General features: G+C 55.8%; 5 protein-coding genes across 5 annotated transcripts; 3 read left to right on the top strand and 2 right to left on the bottom strand.

Annotated features, from left to right (window-relative positions):
* The first annotated feature begins 224 nt into the window (after positions 1 to 224).
* B0H18DRAFT_651148 (uncharacterized protein) lies at positions 225 to 2,891 on the top strand. Its single transcript, XM_048038958.1, has 9 exons — positions 225 to 266; positions 327 to 429; positions 481 to 722; positions 774 to 1,094; positions 1,146 to 1,644; positions 1,697 to 1,857; positions 1,916 to 2,050; positions 2,107 to 2,691; positions 2,759 to 2,891. Exons 2-8 carry the CDS (start codon positions 339 to 341, stop codon positions 2,632 to 2,634), a joined length of 1,977 nt encoding a protein of 658 aa, XP_047889399.1. The 5' UTR covers positions 225 to 266; positions 327 to 338; the 3' UTR covers positions 2,635 to 2,691; positions 2,759 to 2,891.
* On the bottom strand, positions 2,684 to 3,348 carry B0H18DRAFT_651157 (uncharacterized protein). Its single transcript, XM_048038959.1, has 2 exons — positions 3,335 to 3,348; positions 2,684 to 3,274 (listed from the first exon to the last, which is right to left on the bottom strand). The coding sequence occupies exon 2, from the start codon at positions 3,147 to 3,149 to the stop codon at positions 2,733 to 2,735; it is 417 nt and encodes a 138-aa protein (XP_047889398.1). The 5' UTR covers positions 3,150 to 3,274; positions 3,335 to 3,348; the 3' UTR covers positions 2,684 to 2,732.
* B0H18DRAFT_651144 (uncharacterized protein) lies at positions 3,319 to 4,791 on the bottom strand. The gene is made up of 6 exons (XM_048038957.1): positions 4,571 to 4,791; positions 4,373 to 4,437; positions 4,271 to 4,323; positions 3,731 to 4,116; positions 3,472 to 3,677; positions 3,319 to 3,396 (listed from the first exon to the last, which is right to left on the bottom strand). Exons 1-5 carry the CDS (start codon positions 4,633 to 4,635, stop codon positions 3,563 to 3,565), a joined length of 684 nt encoding a protein of 227 aa, XP_047889397.1. The 5' UTR covers positions 4,636 to 4,791; the 3' UTR covers positions 3,319 to 3,396; positions 3,472 to 3,562.
* Positions 4,792 to 8,266: 3,475 nt separating this feature from the next.
* On the top strand, positions 8,267 to 9,061 carry B0H18DRAFT_1122607 (uncharacterized protein; the record flags this gene model as incomplete). Its single annotated transcript, XM_048034543.1, has 1 exon — positions 8,267 to 9,061. One exon carries the CDS (start codon positions 8,267 to 8,269, stop codon positions 9,059 to 9,061), a length of 795 nt encoding a protein of 264 aa, XP_047889396.1.
* Positions 9,062 to 9,069: 8 nt separating this feature from the next.
* Positions 9,070 to 10,608, top strand: B0H18DRAFT_1197137 (uncharacterized protein; the record flags this gene model as incomplete). Its single annotated transcript, XM_048036086.1, has 4 exons — positions 9,070 to 9,191; positions 9,253 to 9,350; positions 9,421 to 9,712; positions 9,789 to 10,608. 4 exons carry the CDS (start codon positions 9,070 to 9,072, stop codon positions 10,327 to 10,329), a joined length of 1,053 nt encoding a protein of 350 aa, XP_047889395.1. The 3' UTR covers positions 10,330 to 10,608.
* Between the last annotated feature and the right edge of the window lie 3,416 nt (positions 10,609 to 14,024).

Below are 14,024 nucleotides of genomic sequence, written 5' to 3'. Positions count from 1 at the left end.
CTTATAGCACTGATATATAAACTTGTGAATACAGCCGCGATAGCTCACTATCTACTGTGAGTCATCCCTATGGACCATTATGGACCATCTATGCTCGTCTACAGTACGCTATGGGGCGGCGGCTATGGCCGAATTCGCCTTTTCCTGGTGAGAGCGATGCGCGCCTCCTGCGACCAAGCGTAGACTCACTTCTAAGTTACGCGGCGCTTAGAATAACACTTGTCCTCTACACGCGTGGTGTTCTTCGTAGGTGCCCATAGGTGCTGGTGCGTGTATGCCTATTGACTCCTCATGAGCCTTTGGCTGACTATATCTTTATCTCCAAGTCTGGTACCGGTATGCCCGAATATCCAGAATATCAGGCCTTCGCCCATCACTTTCGAGTATTCATGAGGGAGTACCAGGTCAATCATGGCGCGCGGCCCAAAGGTGAGGGATTGATCGTTAAGTCTACTGGATGGAACTGATGTTGTACCCTAGGATATGTTCAGCTGATCCCTCGTGCATTTGCTTTGGGATCGGATGAGCATCCGTATACTACCTGCACAGTGGATACCTCGGCGTACAGCGGGGCGACCGACTTTCCAACCGACATCGAAATTCATGAGCATGATGTGCGCCGCGCCGCCGGTCAGCCATATGCATATCTTCTTCGCCCACAACCGCCAGATGATGTTCTAGTAGCAGTGCGGGGCAAGCAGATAGCGTTTGCACTGGGTCGGGTATGCACCCGCAAATTTTACTTGCAATTGACTGCCTAAGATGATTGACAGGACTGTTTTACCATCCATTTGGGGCTTGAAGGCCACATTCACTCGGTCACTCTAGAAGAATGGAAGCAAATCTACGCTGGAGATGTGGAGGGCACTAACGAAGAGCCTGGGCGTGCTCAATTGATGCGGCAGTTCCGCATCCCACCTGAGTTCATCAAAGCAGGGACTTCAAAGGTTACAGATCGTAGGGTGACAGTCCATATGGCACTTTATTTCGGCAACCGCGTGTGGCTCCTTATTGACTTCTCTCGCCTGGCCCGCATTCATGTCACCAGTGTCGACACTCCATGGTCGCAAACCGACATGGTCCCGGGGGGTCCGGTATGTGACAATGCCAGACTTGTTCTTGCTGTTAAGCTAATGTGCCTCCAGCGTTACGAGGAGATCTGGCAATACTTCGGTGATGGCCCCGATATCAACCTCGAGCCGGTGCGATTCATGGCGAATCTAGACAAGTTTCACAACCGCATTCTGAGCGGACTCGAATACGAAGATGCTAGCACACCAATCGTGTCATGGTTGTGCAAGCGCGGGGACATCTGCAATGGTATTGGCCGGCACACGGCGAGTGATCTTGTCCATTTCTGGGGCCTTGCACCAAGCATGCCCACAAGCCTTGTCTTCCGGTACCACTATGATGTCGTCAAAAGCCTCTTCCCTGCGTACATGGCCTACTGGGTCTCCGACAAATACTTGAAGGACTGTTGCGGCGCTGCGAATTCGCTCACAGTCTTTGCTTGGAACTCAACCTCATGCCACAAGTACCGCCAGAGATGCCTCCTCGTCTTTCGAAAAGCAGAAACCACGGTGAACGTCAGTATATTCAATCGCCATGCTCGCAATGGTAACCTTGACCCGGACCATGTCCTTGGTAAGTCTTCCACTGGCATCCTTTGTTTTCACACTGACTGAGCTTGAAACAGGCAAACCTTACGATGTGGAGCGCGCAAAGCAATTCATCTCATCAAATCGCGAGCGTGTATTGAATGTTCCAGTCCATCACATGCTGGACAAAGGCAAGCACATCGATGCATATACGATTGTGGTCGCCAAGAGTCCAACAAGCTGGTTCGATGGCACGATGGTGCGTGTATACATTTCTCACCAGGTAGGCTGGTAATCACACAAATTATACTTGGCAGCGAATGGCAAAGGATGTCATCGAGTTTGGGCGAGCCTCCAAGATTGGCCCTTCCGAGTTCAATGCCCTGAATCAGAATATGCCTGACCTAAAGGCAGCCATTGAACAGAGACGACGCGGTGGGCGTCCTAGAAAGGTACACAAATAGGTTGTGATCTATGAACACCTTCAGAGCCTGATGGAGTTTCCTAGGAGCGCACAGGCCAACGTGGTCGCCCATCAGTGGCGCCCAAGATTGCTGAACTCCGCAAAGCCCTCAAACCCATCCCTGCTCGCATTCTTGAGGCGCGGCAGGCACAGTCTGCTGCTGAGAAAGCTGAGAAACAAGCCATGGATGACGCCGCTGCAGCTCAGCCAATCCAAGACTTCATCACCTCTTACTACCCGATCGCTGAGCCGGATAGTGGCCTCGAGGTTCGCAGGTCCGACGGTGACCATGTTGCCCAGTCACCTTCATCTACCTCCAAGTCGGCGGAAAACGAAGAAAGCTTACCTGAAATCAAGGCGGTCAAAGACAGCAGCAAGGCGATCGAAGGCGGCAGCAAATTGAAGGACAAAGTCAAGAAGATTTCATTGAACGAACGATTGACAAAGCAACTGTACTCATCGAGCGATAACCTGAAGGATCCCCGAAAGAGGCCATTTGTAGAAGAGGTATTTGGCGGGATTTGGGGTGGATACAGGGGTCTTGCAAAACGGGGCAGACTCAGTATTTTGTAGTGTAGTAGCGAAAACAGGCTGTCTCTGGTACATCGGTACTATCTCTCGACATGGAAGGTGCGCCCGCATTCCTCGCGTATCGGCGAAAGCTGAGGGCCTCATGCTCTGTTGCCTCTCTCAATAGCCTGTTTCACTGGAGTACTTGCGCCAGCTCCTTCGCTGTCTTGCCAGATGGCTCTATCTACCCGCAGCGCACCCCTTGTCGTCGCTAGGGGACGTTTTGCCCGACGCACGTGTGTCTGCCTCCCCAAGTCCGTTGGCGTGCATTCAAAGCTTGGGAAGTGTGAGATTGTGCCGGTGTATCGTGCGCTGTGCAGACCCAGTCTACTCCCGTTCGCACACAGCGCGGAGGCGGCAATGCGGGAGGATATGTTGTCGACGATGTATGGAGCAGGTGCGTGCGTAAGGCCGAGGGCAGAGAGCTGCATTTCTTGCAGATAAGGAGCGCTAAGGACGCGCAAGGATTGGACGATGAGCGCGTGGCCTCGTCCAGCGTTGGTCGTAAGGGAAAGCATTCCGAAATGCGATGTGTTTAGTGTCTTGGCGCAGGCCTGAAGTCAGGTGGCCATCGCAGAGGAGTAGCTTGTCTCTCGGGAAACGTTCGCCTGCGGCATTGACTAAGTTCACCATCTCGTAGTTCCTTGTTTGTGGTCTCAGCAAGTGAGATCGTCGACACGGCCTATCGGGAAAGGAGCATTACGTATCCGAGCACCACGTATCTGAATCGACGTTAGGCTTGCGGGGTTGAGCTGAGCGATGTTGCTACGACGTCAGAATGAGTATATCAGTATCAGATCATGCCGCCCAGACAATATCCCGTGAGGTCTCAGGTCTCACCCTGGAAAGCCATGCACTTGAAGCTCGAATCCCGCCGGACGCGCGAGGTTGAGACAGAGAAACAGAGAATTGGCAGGTGGGTTCTCGAAAACTAACATGATAAGATAGCAGCGAGCTCAGGTCGGTGGTGTGCAAGGCTTGAGCTTGAGCTTGCGCATGCACAGTGGGTGAGCACGGCGCGGACGAAGGCATGACGAACTCGGAGACTAAGGAAGCGAAAGGGATCAGGAAGGACTGGTTGACAACGGAGACGTACTACCTGCATAGCCCGAGTCGCCCAGCCAGAAAGAGGGCAGTGAATGAGATGGAAGGCGGAAGATGACAGGTAGGGGGCTGGCGGAGCAAGGACTCCGCCGGGTAAGGATGGGCACCGTAGAGACTCAAAAGGTGCGGAGGCGCCAGAGGCGGTAGAAGAGGAAGACGCCGCTGCTTGTTAAGTATTGGTGGACCGACTCGCGGAGGCAGATTCGCATCCGCGAAGCGCCAGAGATCCAGGCGGGCGGCGGACGAGTTCGCTTCTGCTGCATTGCACTCGACCAACGAGGCGAAGGATGGGTGTGCCACCATCGAGATCGAACCGTGCGGCGTCGCACTAGCAGTGTTGCACGCACGGCCATCCGGACTGTCGCATTCGCCCAGTATCTGCTGGCGTGACACCGAGAAACATCCAGACAACGCAAATATATATTGTCCCGAGAGTACATCCAGCAGCGTAACAAAGTAGTCGGTATGGGGGCGGGCAAGATGAGCGAGGAAGATCAGACCAAGATTGTGACAAAGAGTACGAAGAGGAACTCACGTTCAACAACGGAGACAAGGGGATCCGATCAGCGGGTGGATCAAGGAATAGGGCTGCGAATAGTGTGAGAACCAGAGAAGACCCAAGACAGGTCGGACGTACGCAGGCCGGCCTGAAAGAGCGTCTCGAGAGCGAAGGGGCGGGACGCGGCTTGTTCCTCATCGTCACTGAGATGGAGTTGTAGTGCGGGAGGGAGGCTGCTGTTGTCGATAACGCCGGGATACTGAAACATGTGCATGAGAGTGTTGGCAGCGGCATGATCGGGCTTGCGGCTTACTCACATACAGACGAGGTACACACGATCGAGGTACACGCGATCTTCTTGACTTGGGTTCATAGGTTGCAGATGGTGAAAAATTCGACATGAGAGGAGTGGCGGCAAAGAAGATGAGAAGGACGGTAGACTAGACGCGGAGACGGGAGATGCACTCGCACACGCTCAGCCAAAATCTTGGATCACGTGCTACAGTGTGCCGACTCATGCAGTGAAGCTTATGGCTACTATGCGTTGTCCTCGCACACTTCGTCTCTTATAAAGGTTTCTACATATATATCATACGCATTACAGTCAGTACATGATGTGTTCACGAGAGGAGGCTGGGGCATACAAGGAGGATAATTGAATTTCGTTCGGGAGAGTGCATGCTTATGTAACTTACTGCCATATACGGAATAGCCAGATGAGGCTGCGGGGCGCGGTCAGTTGGCCGACTTTCTCTATTCTGAAAGTTTCCTCAGATGGGAAACAGCTGACGCACCAGTATGTCAAAGCTTGACGTCGGTGCGAGTGAGGGCTCAAGGAGGATAAACAACTTCGGACCAGCGAGAGCGAGTAGGAGCAAGTACTCACAGGCGCTCGTCCAAGTCACGCGCGCAACTCGATCGCTCGGTGATCAGCCACTATTAGCGCTAAGTATTGCTCCTCCTTCAATAACTTACTGGTGGCTGCGAATGTCGTCTTGCCTCCTCCCTTCTCCAGCCCGCCTCCCTGTCTCTATCTTCACCCGCTGAGCAACAGAGGCAGCCGTTCCTCAAGTCTGGGAGGAGGGTGCAAAGGTACGTCGCAGGGCGGGCGGGGACGGGAAAATCTCACCAGTTGCACCACACCCGGCCATGTGTAGTGTAGTTCCGCATTAAGGACGTCAAGCGCAAGAGCTCTAATGGAACGTCTATCAACAGCGAGCGGCCGAGTCCTGAAGAGCTTGAGTGTCAGTCCGAAGGCATATCCGTACGTACGCTCCTCACCCGCCAACGTCGCTCGCGTTGAAACAGACATGCTTCACGTTAGGAATCCAGTATCGACATAGTATGCAGCGCGCGTTCTCTGCGCATTCATGAGCCTCGCGTTCGAGCTGGAAAAATTAGCGTAAAACACTGGTGCGTTCACTCTGGGACTAGCTCCGAGGCCGACGGCTAAACAAGACGTGCTGCTCAGCCTCACGATCCGCCTCCCTCAGTTCTTCCCCATCATGCCGCCTCAGCCCCAGAGCGTTGTACCAATAAATGCACGACACAAGCCCTGAACGAGTTGCAGAGCCAGTTCTGCGAGACTCGATCATCGCTCGCTACTCATGCCGAGAAGATTCAGACGCTTGACCAGGCGGGATGCGCAGCGTCGACTGGGCCAGCAGACGACCACTCGGACGTGCTCTACGTACCGGCAGGCCAGAAGCGCGAGGACGGACGCGCGCGGACGGTGGACGTAAGCACACGCGTGGCACCGTATTTGCTGAGTAAGTGTCTCAATTGCTCACGCACGACGCTCTCTGATCGTATGCATCCGCATGTCACCCAACGTTCTCTCTGCCTCCTTTTGGTCGCTCATTCCTCTCGCCATCCCAATCTCGCCACCTCTATGGCGGATGCATACCGCTTAGCGACCCAGCCCGCTCCAGAGTACATACCGCGCTACCAGCGCAACGCTCTACTGCAAGATCGTCTCGAGGGGCCACTCTGCAGACTGCGAGGGGATCAGCGACGTACGGAAGCGCATGCACAAACCACGTCAGTACGGGCCGAGTCGGCCTGAATCCACAAGCTGGATGTGAAGATGCCGCAGATCGCGGCACTTGTTCGCAAACAGCTTGAAGAATAGTGCAGCAAATGCTGAAGGTATGTTCTCAAGAGAGACGTCGGTGAATGCCTTCACGTCTTTGACTACTGTGGTCAATACTATGGCTTCGTCAGACGGAAGCTCCCATTCTGGTATTTCCACACAGTGAATTGTTTGAAGATCGGGGAAGGCACAGAGGAACCGCAAGAGATGTGAGAATGGAAAGAAATGGGTCGTGTCTAGCGACAGCTTGTTGACGTTCATGTATGCAGCCAGAACATTGAGCACGCTCCGGTGAAGCGACTCGATGTGAGCGGCCCCTGAGGCTTGAGGCCTGAGGCCTGAGGCCTGAGGCGTAGTCACTGCTGACACATCCGAAGCAGCAGCGATCGGAGCTTCCGCTTCGCAGAGAGCAGGAAATTCTGCCCCATACTATTGAGAGCTTGAAAGCTTGAGGCGCAAAATGGACCGTAATCGAGTCGAGGCGGAGGTGTGTTAGACTAAGCAGAGCGCCAGCAATATAGTCCGGGCAGAGTCAAGGAGAACACGCCGCGGCCGAGGTGCGAGCGATGTCGGCCCTGGCCATTGGATTTTCTCGGTCAGTTGGGCGACATCTGCTAACCTGAAAGTTTTCTAAGGTACAATGTTACCAACATATCACATCCTGAAGTTTTGTCGCTGGTGGGCGTGATGATTCAACGAGGATAAATGAGTTGAGTATCGGTGTGAGGCAGTATTGACAGGCGCTTAAATCGGTCAAGCTTGCACGATCACCAGGATCGTGATTTGAGCCATCCTTGTACTGCGTTCCTCTTCGTCTTCCCCTCGCGTTCGTGTTCACTCCGCCGCGCGTTCTGCCCCTTCCTCCTCCACGGCTCCATCGTGTCTGCGATTTGTACGTGCGTCGTACCTGAACACGGTGCACGACTTGTGCCACCATTAGCGGGAGACGGTTGACGGTCAGTCGCACTCGCAATCCGTAGTCCGCGATAAGCACATAAGCACAGACTCGCTACCCTTGGTACGCCGACGCAGGAGCGCGAAGTGGGCACGATGCGCGAGCTCATGGACGAACGTCGGCGCCAGATGGAGATGCTTCGAAGCCTCAGCGTGCGCAACTGGCACCATGAGCAATCGTCCGAAGAACACTACATCTCCGATATGATGACGCTCGAAGCATTAACACGATCGTCCCACACAAGCTGGAGAGGGTGGACGAGGAAGATGAGGAGCAGCTGGCTGCGGAAGACGACGTAGAGCGGAGGCGACGGAGACGAACTCGGTCGACCAGGGACGCCAGAGCCGACGGGTATGGTTGAGGAGGAGCAAAACAGCTCGAGACGGCGCCCGAGTTCTGCCTCGAGGCGCAGCACACTATGGCCCAGACCACAATCCAAATGCGTGGACTCGAGGACAGTTCGGCAACGCCGTCTCGAAGCTCCAGTCCGGTCTTCGATCCTTCAAGCATAGCGGGGCTTGGTCATGCCTCTGAGCACGCCTGTGCACTCAGCCAAGCACCTGGAGGATGCACTGACTGGCGCGCGGATGGACCGGCGCAGACGGGAGAATCGGAACGACTTCAGTGAGTACGAAGTCACTCGCCCTCGCATCCTTCCTCGACGCGCCTTCACATCCGCCTTTGTTCCTTCACGTCCGTGCTCTGCAGCTACGCGCCCGTCCTCGTTCGACGCGCCCTGGACCTTGCGTGCATCGAGGTCCTCTGAGGCTACCTCGACCACCACTCTTGTGTCGCTACCAAACCATTCGAGCCCTCTCCCGCGGTGACCTGCAAGAGCTCGGGGCTGCGCAAAGTCTCCCCGTTTGTATTATTCTAATCGTGCGTGGGCAAAGCTCGCAGGCTTACCACCACGTGAGATTGGTCGGTGCAAACGCGCCGTTGGCAACGCACTCGAATCAAATGGCGTCTCTGGCTCGGTAAGGACATGAACGTCGAGACGAGCAGCGGCCCGGGCAAACGCTCCCTACTACGCAGCAGGAGCGACGGCGAAATCCTCAATTCTGCGACGACATACGTCCCAAATCCCGGTCCCTACCTGACCCCGCCTACGACCCCGCATAGCTTCCGGGATGGCACGGATCTCTCCCCAAGTGTGCCACGTCTGCGGGCCCTCTCAAACAGAGAACACGCGCGTTCTCGCCTTGCGGCGCTGCACGACGGTTCCATCGGTTGTCGCCGAGCAGTTATACCGGCGGACCAGTGTTCTCGGCCGCCTTCGCAGAGGAACCTGTACGCTACGACAGCTTCGACCCGTGGTTCTCAACCTCCGTCAGCAGGCAGGCCGGCGCGTGTCACCTTTCTCGCACCCTGGCGACCCGACCTCTACCGTACCACACACGGACAGCCCTCAAGACAAGCAAGTCCCCTCGCTGACGCAGGGCGACAGCGAGATAGACAGATGAGCCATGCGGACAAGTGCAGGACCGGGACTCGTCTCGAGGGGGAGGAGAGGCCACCGAACAGGAAGATTCGCGAGGAAGTACGAGCCGAGAACACCGCCAGTGTCTCAGCCCTCTCCACTCTTCTCTCCTCGTGCATGCACTATGACTATGCCTCCCTCTCCTACACGTCCACATCCCGCGCATCTCACCTCCGCCCTCTGGCTCTCCGCGCCCATGCTCCGCACAGCAACCCTCCACTGGTCACGCGGCCTGACGTGCATCTGCCCACTCAGCACGCACCGGACACAGGACTTCGCTCGCAACTCCCGAATCACTAGACTGAAAAATGAAGTTCTCTGCTGCTCTGGCTTTGTCTCTGGCCACCGCCACCATGGCGCTGCCTCGCCACATACTGTCCCGAGACAGCGGTTTCGCGTTGCAGAATGGCCAGCAAGCGATGGCTCAAAAGTGTGTGACGATCACATGCGTCATCCTGCATACGAGGCCTGACAATGTGGCCCCCTTTCAGCGCGCAGTTTGCGAGCCTGACGGCTGACTCATCCTGCACAACTGGCACTGACATGGCATGCGTCAACAACTCCTTCACGCAATGCCTTGCCGGCAAATGTACGTGCTCCAGTCGTGCGGAACCGGATTGATGTACGTTGTGTTCTATCTCTATCTTCGCTGCAGTCAGGGATATTGACCAACCCGTGTAGCTGCGCCGCGCTCCCGCTCGTCAACTCGCAGGGCACGAGCATCACCTGCACGACACAGAATGATCTTCAACAACGCATTGCTGCTACCGGGGCTTCGTCATCTTCGAACTCGACGTCTTCTGCGACGTCCTCTGTCGCAGCGAGTGCTACCGGAGGTGCTGCGACCAGCGTGTCCGTGTTGGCTGCGCCGAGTAGCACTGCTACGGGCAGCGGAAATGACACCGCCGCCCAGTCCTCGCTCACGCTCCTCGACTCGCTGATCAACACCGGGTTCGAGGATGACGGCACGAACGACTAACTGCGCTTTTTGAGCGACAGTGTGCCCTCCCTAATTGCGACGCCCCAGGTTCAGCTCCGAGTCCGGCGAAATCGCCTCCATCACCTCCTCCAATAACTTCATCAACTACTGCTCCACCGTCAACCTCCCGCTCACGAACGGAACCCAGGTCAAGGCGGGCTCGTGCAACGCCGCGCCGATGGGTGCCATCGCCGCCACGACCGCGATGCCCTCCGCCAAGTTCGTCTACCCGCCCAACCTCGGGTCTGTCCTCGCGAACACGAACTTCACCGTCGTCCTCGCCATCCGCAACCTCGAGACGGGCTGGTCCGTGAACCCCAACACGAACTACTTCGCCGCGTCGCAGCAGGTGAACGCCAGCACGGGCCTCATCCATGAGGCGATCACGAGCATGAACCAGACGGACCCGACGGATCCGACCAAGTTCGCGTTCTTCTCGGGCCTGAACGCGGTCGCGGAGAACGGGCAGCTGTCGACGACGGGCCTTTGGAAGGGCACGTACAGGATGGCGAGCATCAACGCCGCGGCGAACCACCAGGCGGTGCTCGTAGCGGTCGCACAGCACGGTTCGCTCGATGACATGGTCTAGTGAGTCCTTCGCGATCCTATGTCGGGCAGCACGCGCTGACCAGGTGCGCCACTAGCTTCACGGTCCAATGAAGAGCTTGACGCTCAACTCACGAACCGGACAACACATTTTCAGTCAACCCCGTCGTTGCACGACGATGCGGGCATTTGTTTGACTTGACGCTCTGGTGTAGCTCTAACATCATTGCAGTTCACTTGTATCCATAGCCGCGCATAGCCGTACTTTACATTTCTTAACGACCTGACTTCTGGGATAGCGATTCCTTTGGTGCTTCGCGTACTTTGGTGTGAAGTCAACATGGTTTGTCGCATGCCTAGTGATGTCGCAAGGTAAGTACCTCAAGTTTCTGCCATACAGAGCGGGATTCTATCCCAGCATGCTTGTTCTAGATCTATGTCATCTCTACCTCTTGCCGTGAAAGCATGCGACATGCACAACACATCTTGCATTTAATATCCCCTCTTGATGTCAACCCGATTCCAGACCTCCTCGCCATCCCTCAGCCGCCGCAGGTTCTCGACGCAGAGGGTCTGTGTCCTCATGGCGCCCGTCGTATCCTCGACCTCCTAGTGTCTCACCCAGTTGGGACCCACCAAGATGATCACACCCGTCTGCCCATGTCCCGGATGTCTGTGGAGCCTGTCAGCAGAGTCGACGTGGCCGCCCGCGAGTGTATGCGATCGCAGGGCTGTGTCCGACGCCTCGAGGGACGCGGAAGCGCATCATCTCGCGGAGATGGCAGGCAAGTTCGGTCGGATGGGTAGAGTTAGTAGATAAATAGACAAGGTTGTAGCAGTAGGAGTAGACAATCGTAGAGCCTGAGTCGAGGTGAACACGCCGCGGCCGAGGGCGATGTTGGCCCTGGCCAATGGATTTTCTCGGGCAATTGGGCGACCTCTGCTAATTTGAGAGTTTTGTGAGGTACAATTTTACCAGTATATCCCTCCCTGAAGTGGTCCTGCTGGTGGGCGTGACAACTCAACGAGGATAAATGACTTGAGTTTCGGAGGGAGGACTACTGACAGGCGCTTATTTCGGCGCCACTGCGCCACTGTGCTCCGCAACCCCGTCTGAAGATCTGAACCTGCCTTTCAAAGCTTCATCTACCACTGTCGTCTTCCGCACACGTTCGCGTTCACCCTGCCACGCCTGACTGCTTCGCTATTTCTCGGCCGGTGCGCCCTTTCGTCCAAACCACAGGTGAGTCGTAGTACCCACTACCCTCGACTGCGTACCCTATGGTGCACTCGCAGCCAGTAGTCTGCGATAGGCCGGCGCGCCCTGTTTCGCTGTGCACCTCCTGAGTGCACCCACCGTCGATGGAGCCGGCCGGACACTACGTCGGCATCACCCAGACCATCTCGTACGGCCCCGAGATGCTCTTTTTGTCCCAACGAGGCGGGTATCTTGGACACCGACACGACCCTCATCTACATACTGAGCTGTGAGTATCACTGTGTCCCACTCAAGGACGCGCTGACGGTGCCGCTGACGGTGCGTTGTATCCCACTAGCCGCATACAACTGCTGCGTCTCCGCGACCGGCGTAATCCAGTCTAGCTGTGAGATAAAGAGGTGCTCGACCGCCGAGAGAAGGCATCCGGACACACGTAGAGGAAATGTGTGCATACGGCTCTTCGGCGTTTTCACGAACGCTGATGATCTCGTGCGGCATAGTGGGAGATGCATTACTGGGAGGGCATGAGCAATGCAATGATTGACGCGAACAGGACCGTACCTTGTATAGACAGCGGGCGTGAAGTGAATCTCGATCTCTTCGGGTTCATCAAACATTATTCGCGCAAGTCGAAGGATATTTACTGGTATCAAGTCAAATCGCAGAGCTAAGACATATCAAGGAATAAAGCGCACCTCCTGGCTACCGCGATCGGGTGAAGACCGTCCAACGGTGTGCAGCGAGTTAGCTATGGATCTCTACGGACAGTCCCTGAACGCGGATATACGTCAATCTACAATGTCTCAACAACACTGCTTCTCACGTACTTCGGTAGGTCGATAACAACACCAGCAGCGGTCCTGACAACCAGCGCGAGAGAGGGCGAAGGCAGGCAATGTCGCGGTAGTCGCTGGGGATCGCAGGGCGCAGGACACAGGAGACGGGAGATGAGGACTTGCACGACCCAAGGAGAACGGCGTCTCCGCACAATGCCCCCGCGTACACGCCGTCTTCGAACAGCCTCATTTTGCCGAATGGGTCGCAACCGCAACCGTGTCTTCATCACTCGCAGTCCGGGGGCAACGGGTTTGTTATGTTGTCAGTACAGAGAAATACATAGGGCATCGCACCTTCCACAACTGGGTCGATGATTCGTCGGCCCGGCGAGCGTTCCGCCAGATAGAACTCATCGAAGCACGACACAGACCTGAATGGCGGCGGATGACGTCTCACTCGTCGGCCTGCGCATAGACGGAAGGAGATGAGACAGATGGGCCACCGGGATGTCTGGCGACACACCTCTGCTGGAACGCGCCCAAATACGCCGGCACGCCCGTTCACTCTGATCGACCACTGTCCTTCGTTCGGAGCGCCGAACATCATGCTCTCCGCGCTGCGAGTCGCCATGATAAGAGGCCTTCGCTATTCGCTGGGGTCTGGAGTCCGTCATCATCAATCACAAACGCCGAAGGGGCCAAACGACGTGTCCTACACGAGGCCAGAAGTCGGATCCTACTCGACTCGCCGCGCCGGACTGTGACAAAAGCATAGAAGAAGTATCGTCATCGTGCTGAGGATCATGTGGTTGTGCACCGCAAGTTGGATCGTACCGCGTCCGATTCCAAGGCCCTTCTTTGTGATTGAACGGGCAGTTGAAGCGGTGCGGATTGGTCGAAGGGGTGAGATTGTTAGTCAACTGTCGCATCCATTGTGATGACTACGACCGAGTGAAACTATCCACCCGCCCGCGCCCAAAGTGCTGCTATACAGTATGCAGCACTTCGTTGGACTTCCGACCTGACCTGCAACAGACAATTCGAGGCTCGGACGAGCAGTGGGGCTTCTGATACGGCAAAAGGCCAATTCGAACGAGCGTTAGGACAGCGTTGATAATACAAGCAGCTTGGAAGCAACACATGGGCCGACATGCTGAACGGGCGGTATTAAAGGTAGTCGCGGAGCACGGAACAAAACATGACGACGTCAGAGTTGGATTCATGTACACGTACATTAAGGGGAGACATGAACTCTCACACAGAAGGCTCGATGCCGCGGCTGTGGTACTGCGAACGAGTCACCGACGTTGGCAGTCTGTGGGTCGTGGTCATGAGTTGCATCGAGGAGAGATGCGATGAGCATGTCGTATGAGTGACGTTTTCGTGGTAAAATACTTACCATCATCACAGTCTTGAGTACGTTCACCGTCGCACCTGATCGCCTACCATTCTGCGAAAGTACATGGTAAGGTTTCTGCGGTACATGCGCAGTACTTAAGTACATACATGCATATGTATCCGAAGGTAGCCGGAATATAACAGCATCGCGCAGTAGAAGCGCGTTCGGTCGCGAGCCCGCGTCCGTCAATTACTCCTCCTCCTCCTCCTCCTCCTTCTTCTCGTCTGACTTGCTCGATAACTCTGCTCCTTATATCTGCCATCTTGTCCGGCCATAAGACAACCATCATGCGCGTATACAAGACATCAGCAGGGACAAATTCACGACCCTCGAGCCCGTCCGAC

This window comes from Fomitopsis serialis, assembly GCF_022376445.1.
Source record: "Fomitopsis serialis strain Sig1Antser10 chromosome Unknown B0H18scaffold_80, whole genome shotgun sequence".
Taxonomy (NCBI): domain Eukaryota; kingdom Fungi; phylum Basidiomycota; class Agaricomycetes; order Polyporales; family Fomitopsidaceae; genus Fomitopsis; species Fomitopsis serialis.
The sequence above is the reverse complement of the archived record's forward strand: the minus strand, read 5'-3'. Positions and strand labels throughout refer to the sequence as shown.

What these genes read in the sequence shown, in the direction of transcription:
- B0H18DRAFT_651148 (XM_048038958.1), top strand. Translation starts at nt 339, where the DNA reads ATGCCCGAATATCCAGAATATCAGGCCTTCGCCCATCACTTTCGAGTA. An exon ending in TCATGGCGCGCGGCCCAAAG is followed by an intron (nt 430 to 480) that starts GTGAGGGATTGA and finishes GTTGTACCCTAG; the next exon opens with GATATGTTCAGCTGATCCCT. An exon ending in ACATGGTCCCGGGGGGTCCG is followed by an intron (nt 1,095 to 1,145) that starts GTATGTGACAAT and finishes ATGTGCCTCCAG; the next exon opens with CGTTACGAGGAGATCTGGCA.
- B0H18DRAFT_651157 (XM_048038959.1), bottom strand. Translation starts at nt 3,149, where the DNA reads ATGCTTTCCCTTACGACCAACGCTGGACGAGGCCACGCGCTCATCGTC.
- B0H18DRAFT_651144 (XM_048038957.1), bottom strand. Translation starts at nt 4,635, where the DNA reads ATGTCGAATTTTTCACCATCTGCAACCTATGAACCCAAGTCAAGAAGA. An exon ending in AGATCGCGTGTACCTCGATC is followed by an intron (nt 4,438 to 4,570) that starts GTGTGTACCTCG and finishes ACTCCATCTCAG; the next exon opens with TGACGATGAGGAACAAGCCG. An exon ending in CCTTGTCTCCGTTGTTGAAC is followed by an intron (nt 4,117 to 4,270) that starts GTGAGTTCCTCT and finishes GTGTCACGCCAG; the next exon opens with CAGATACTGGGCGAATGCGA.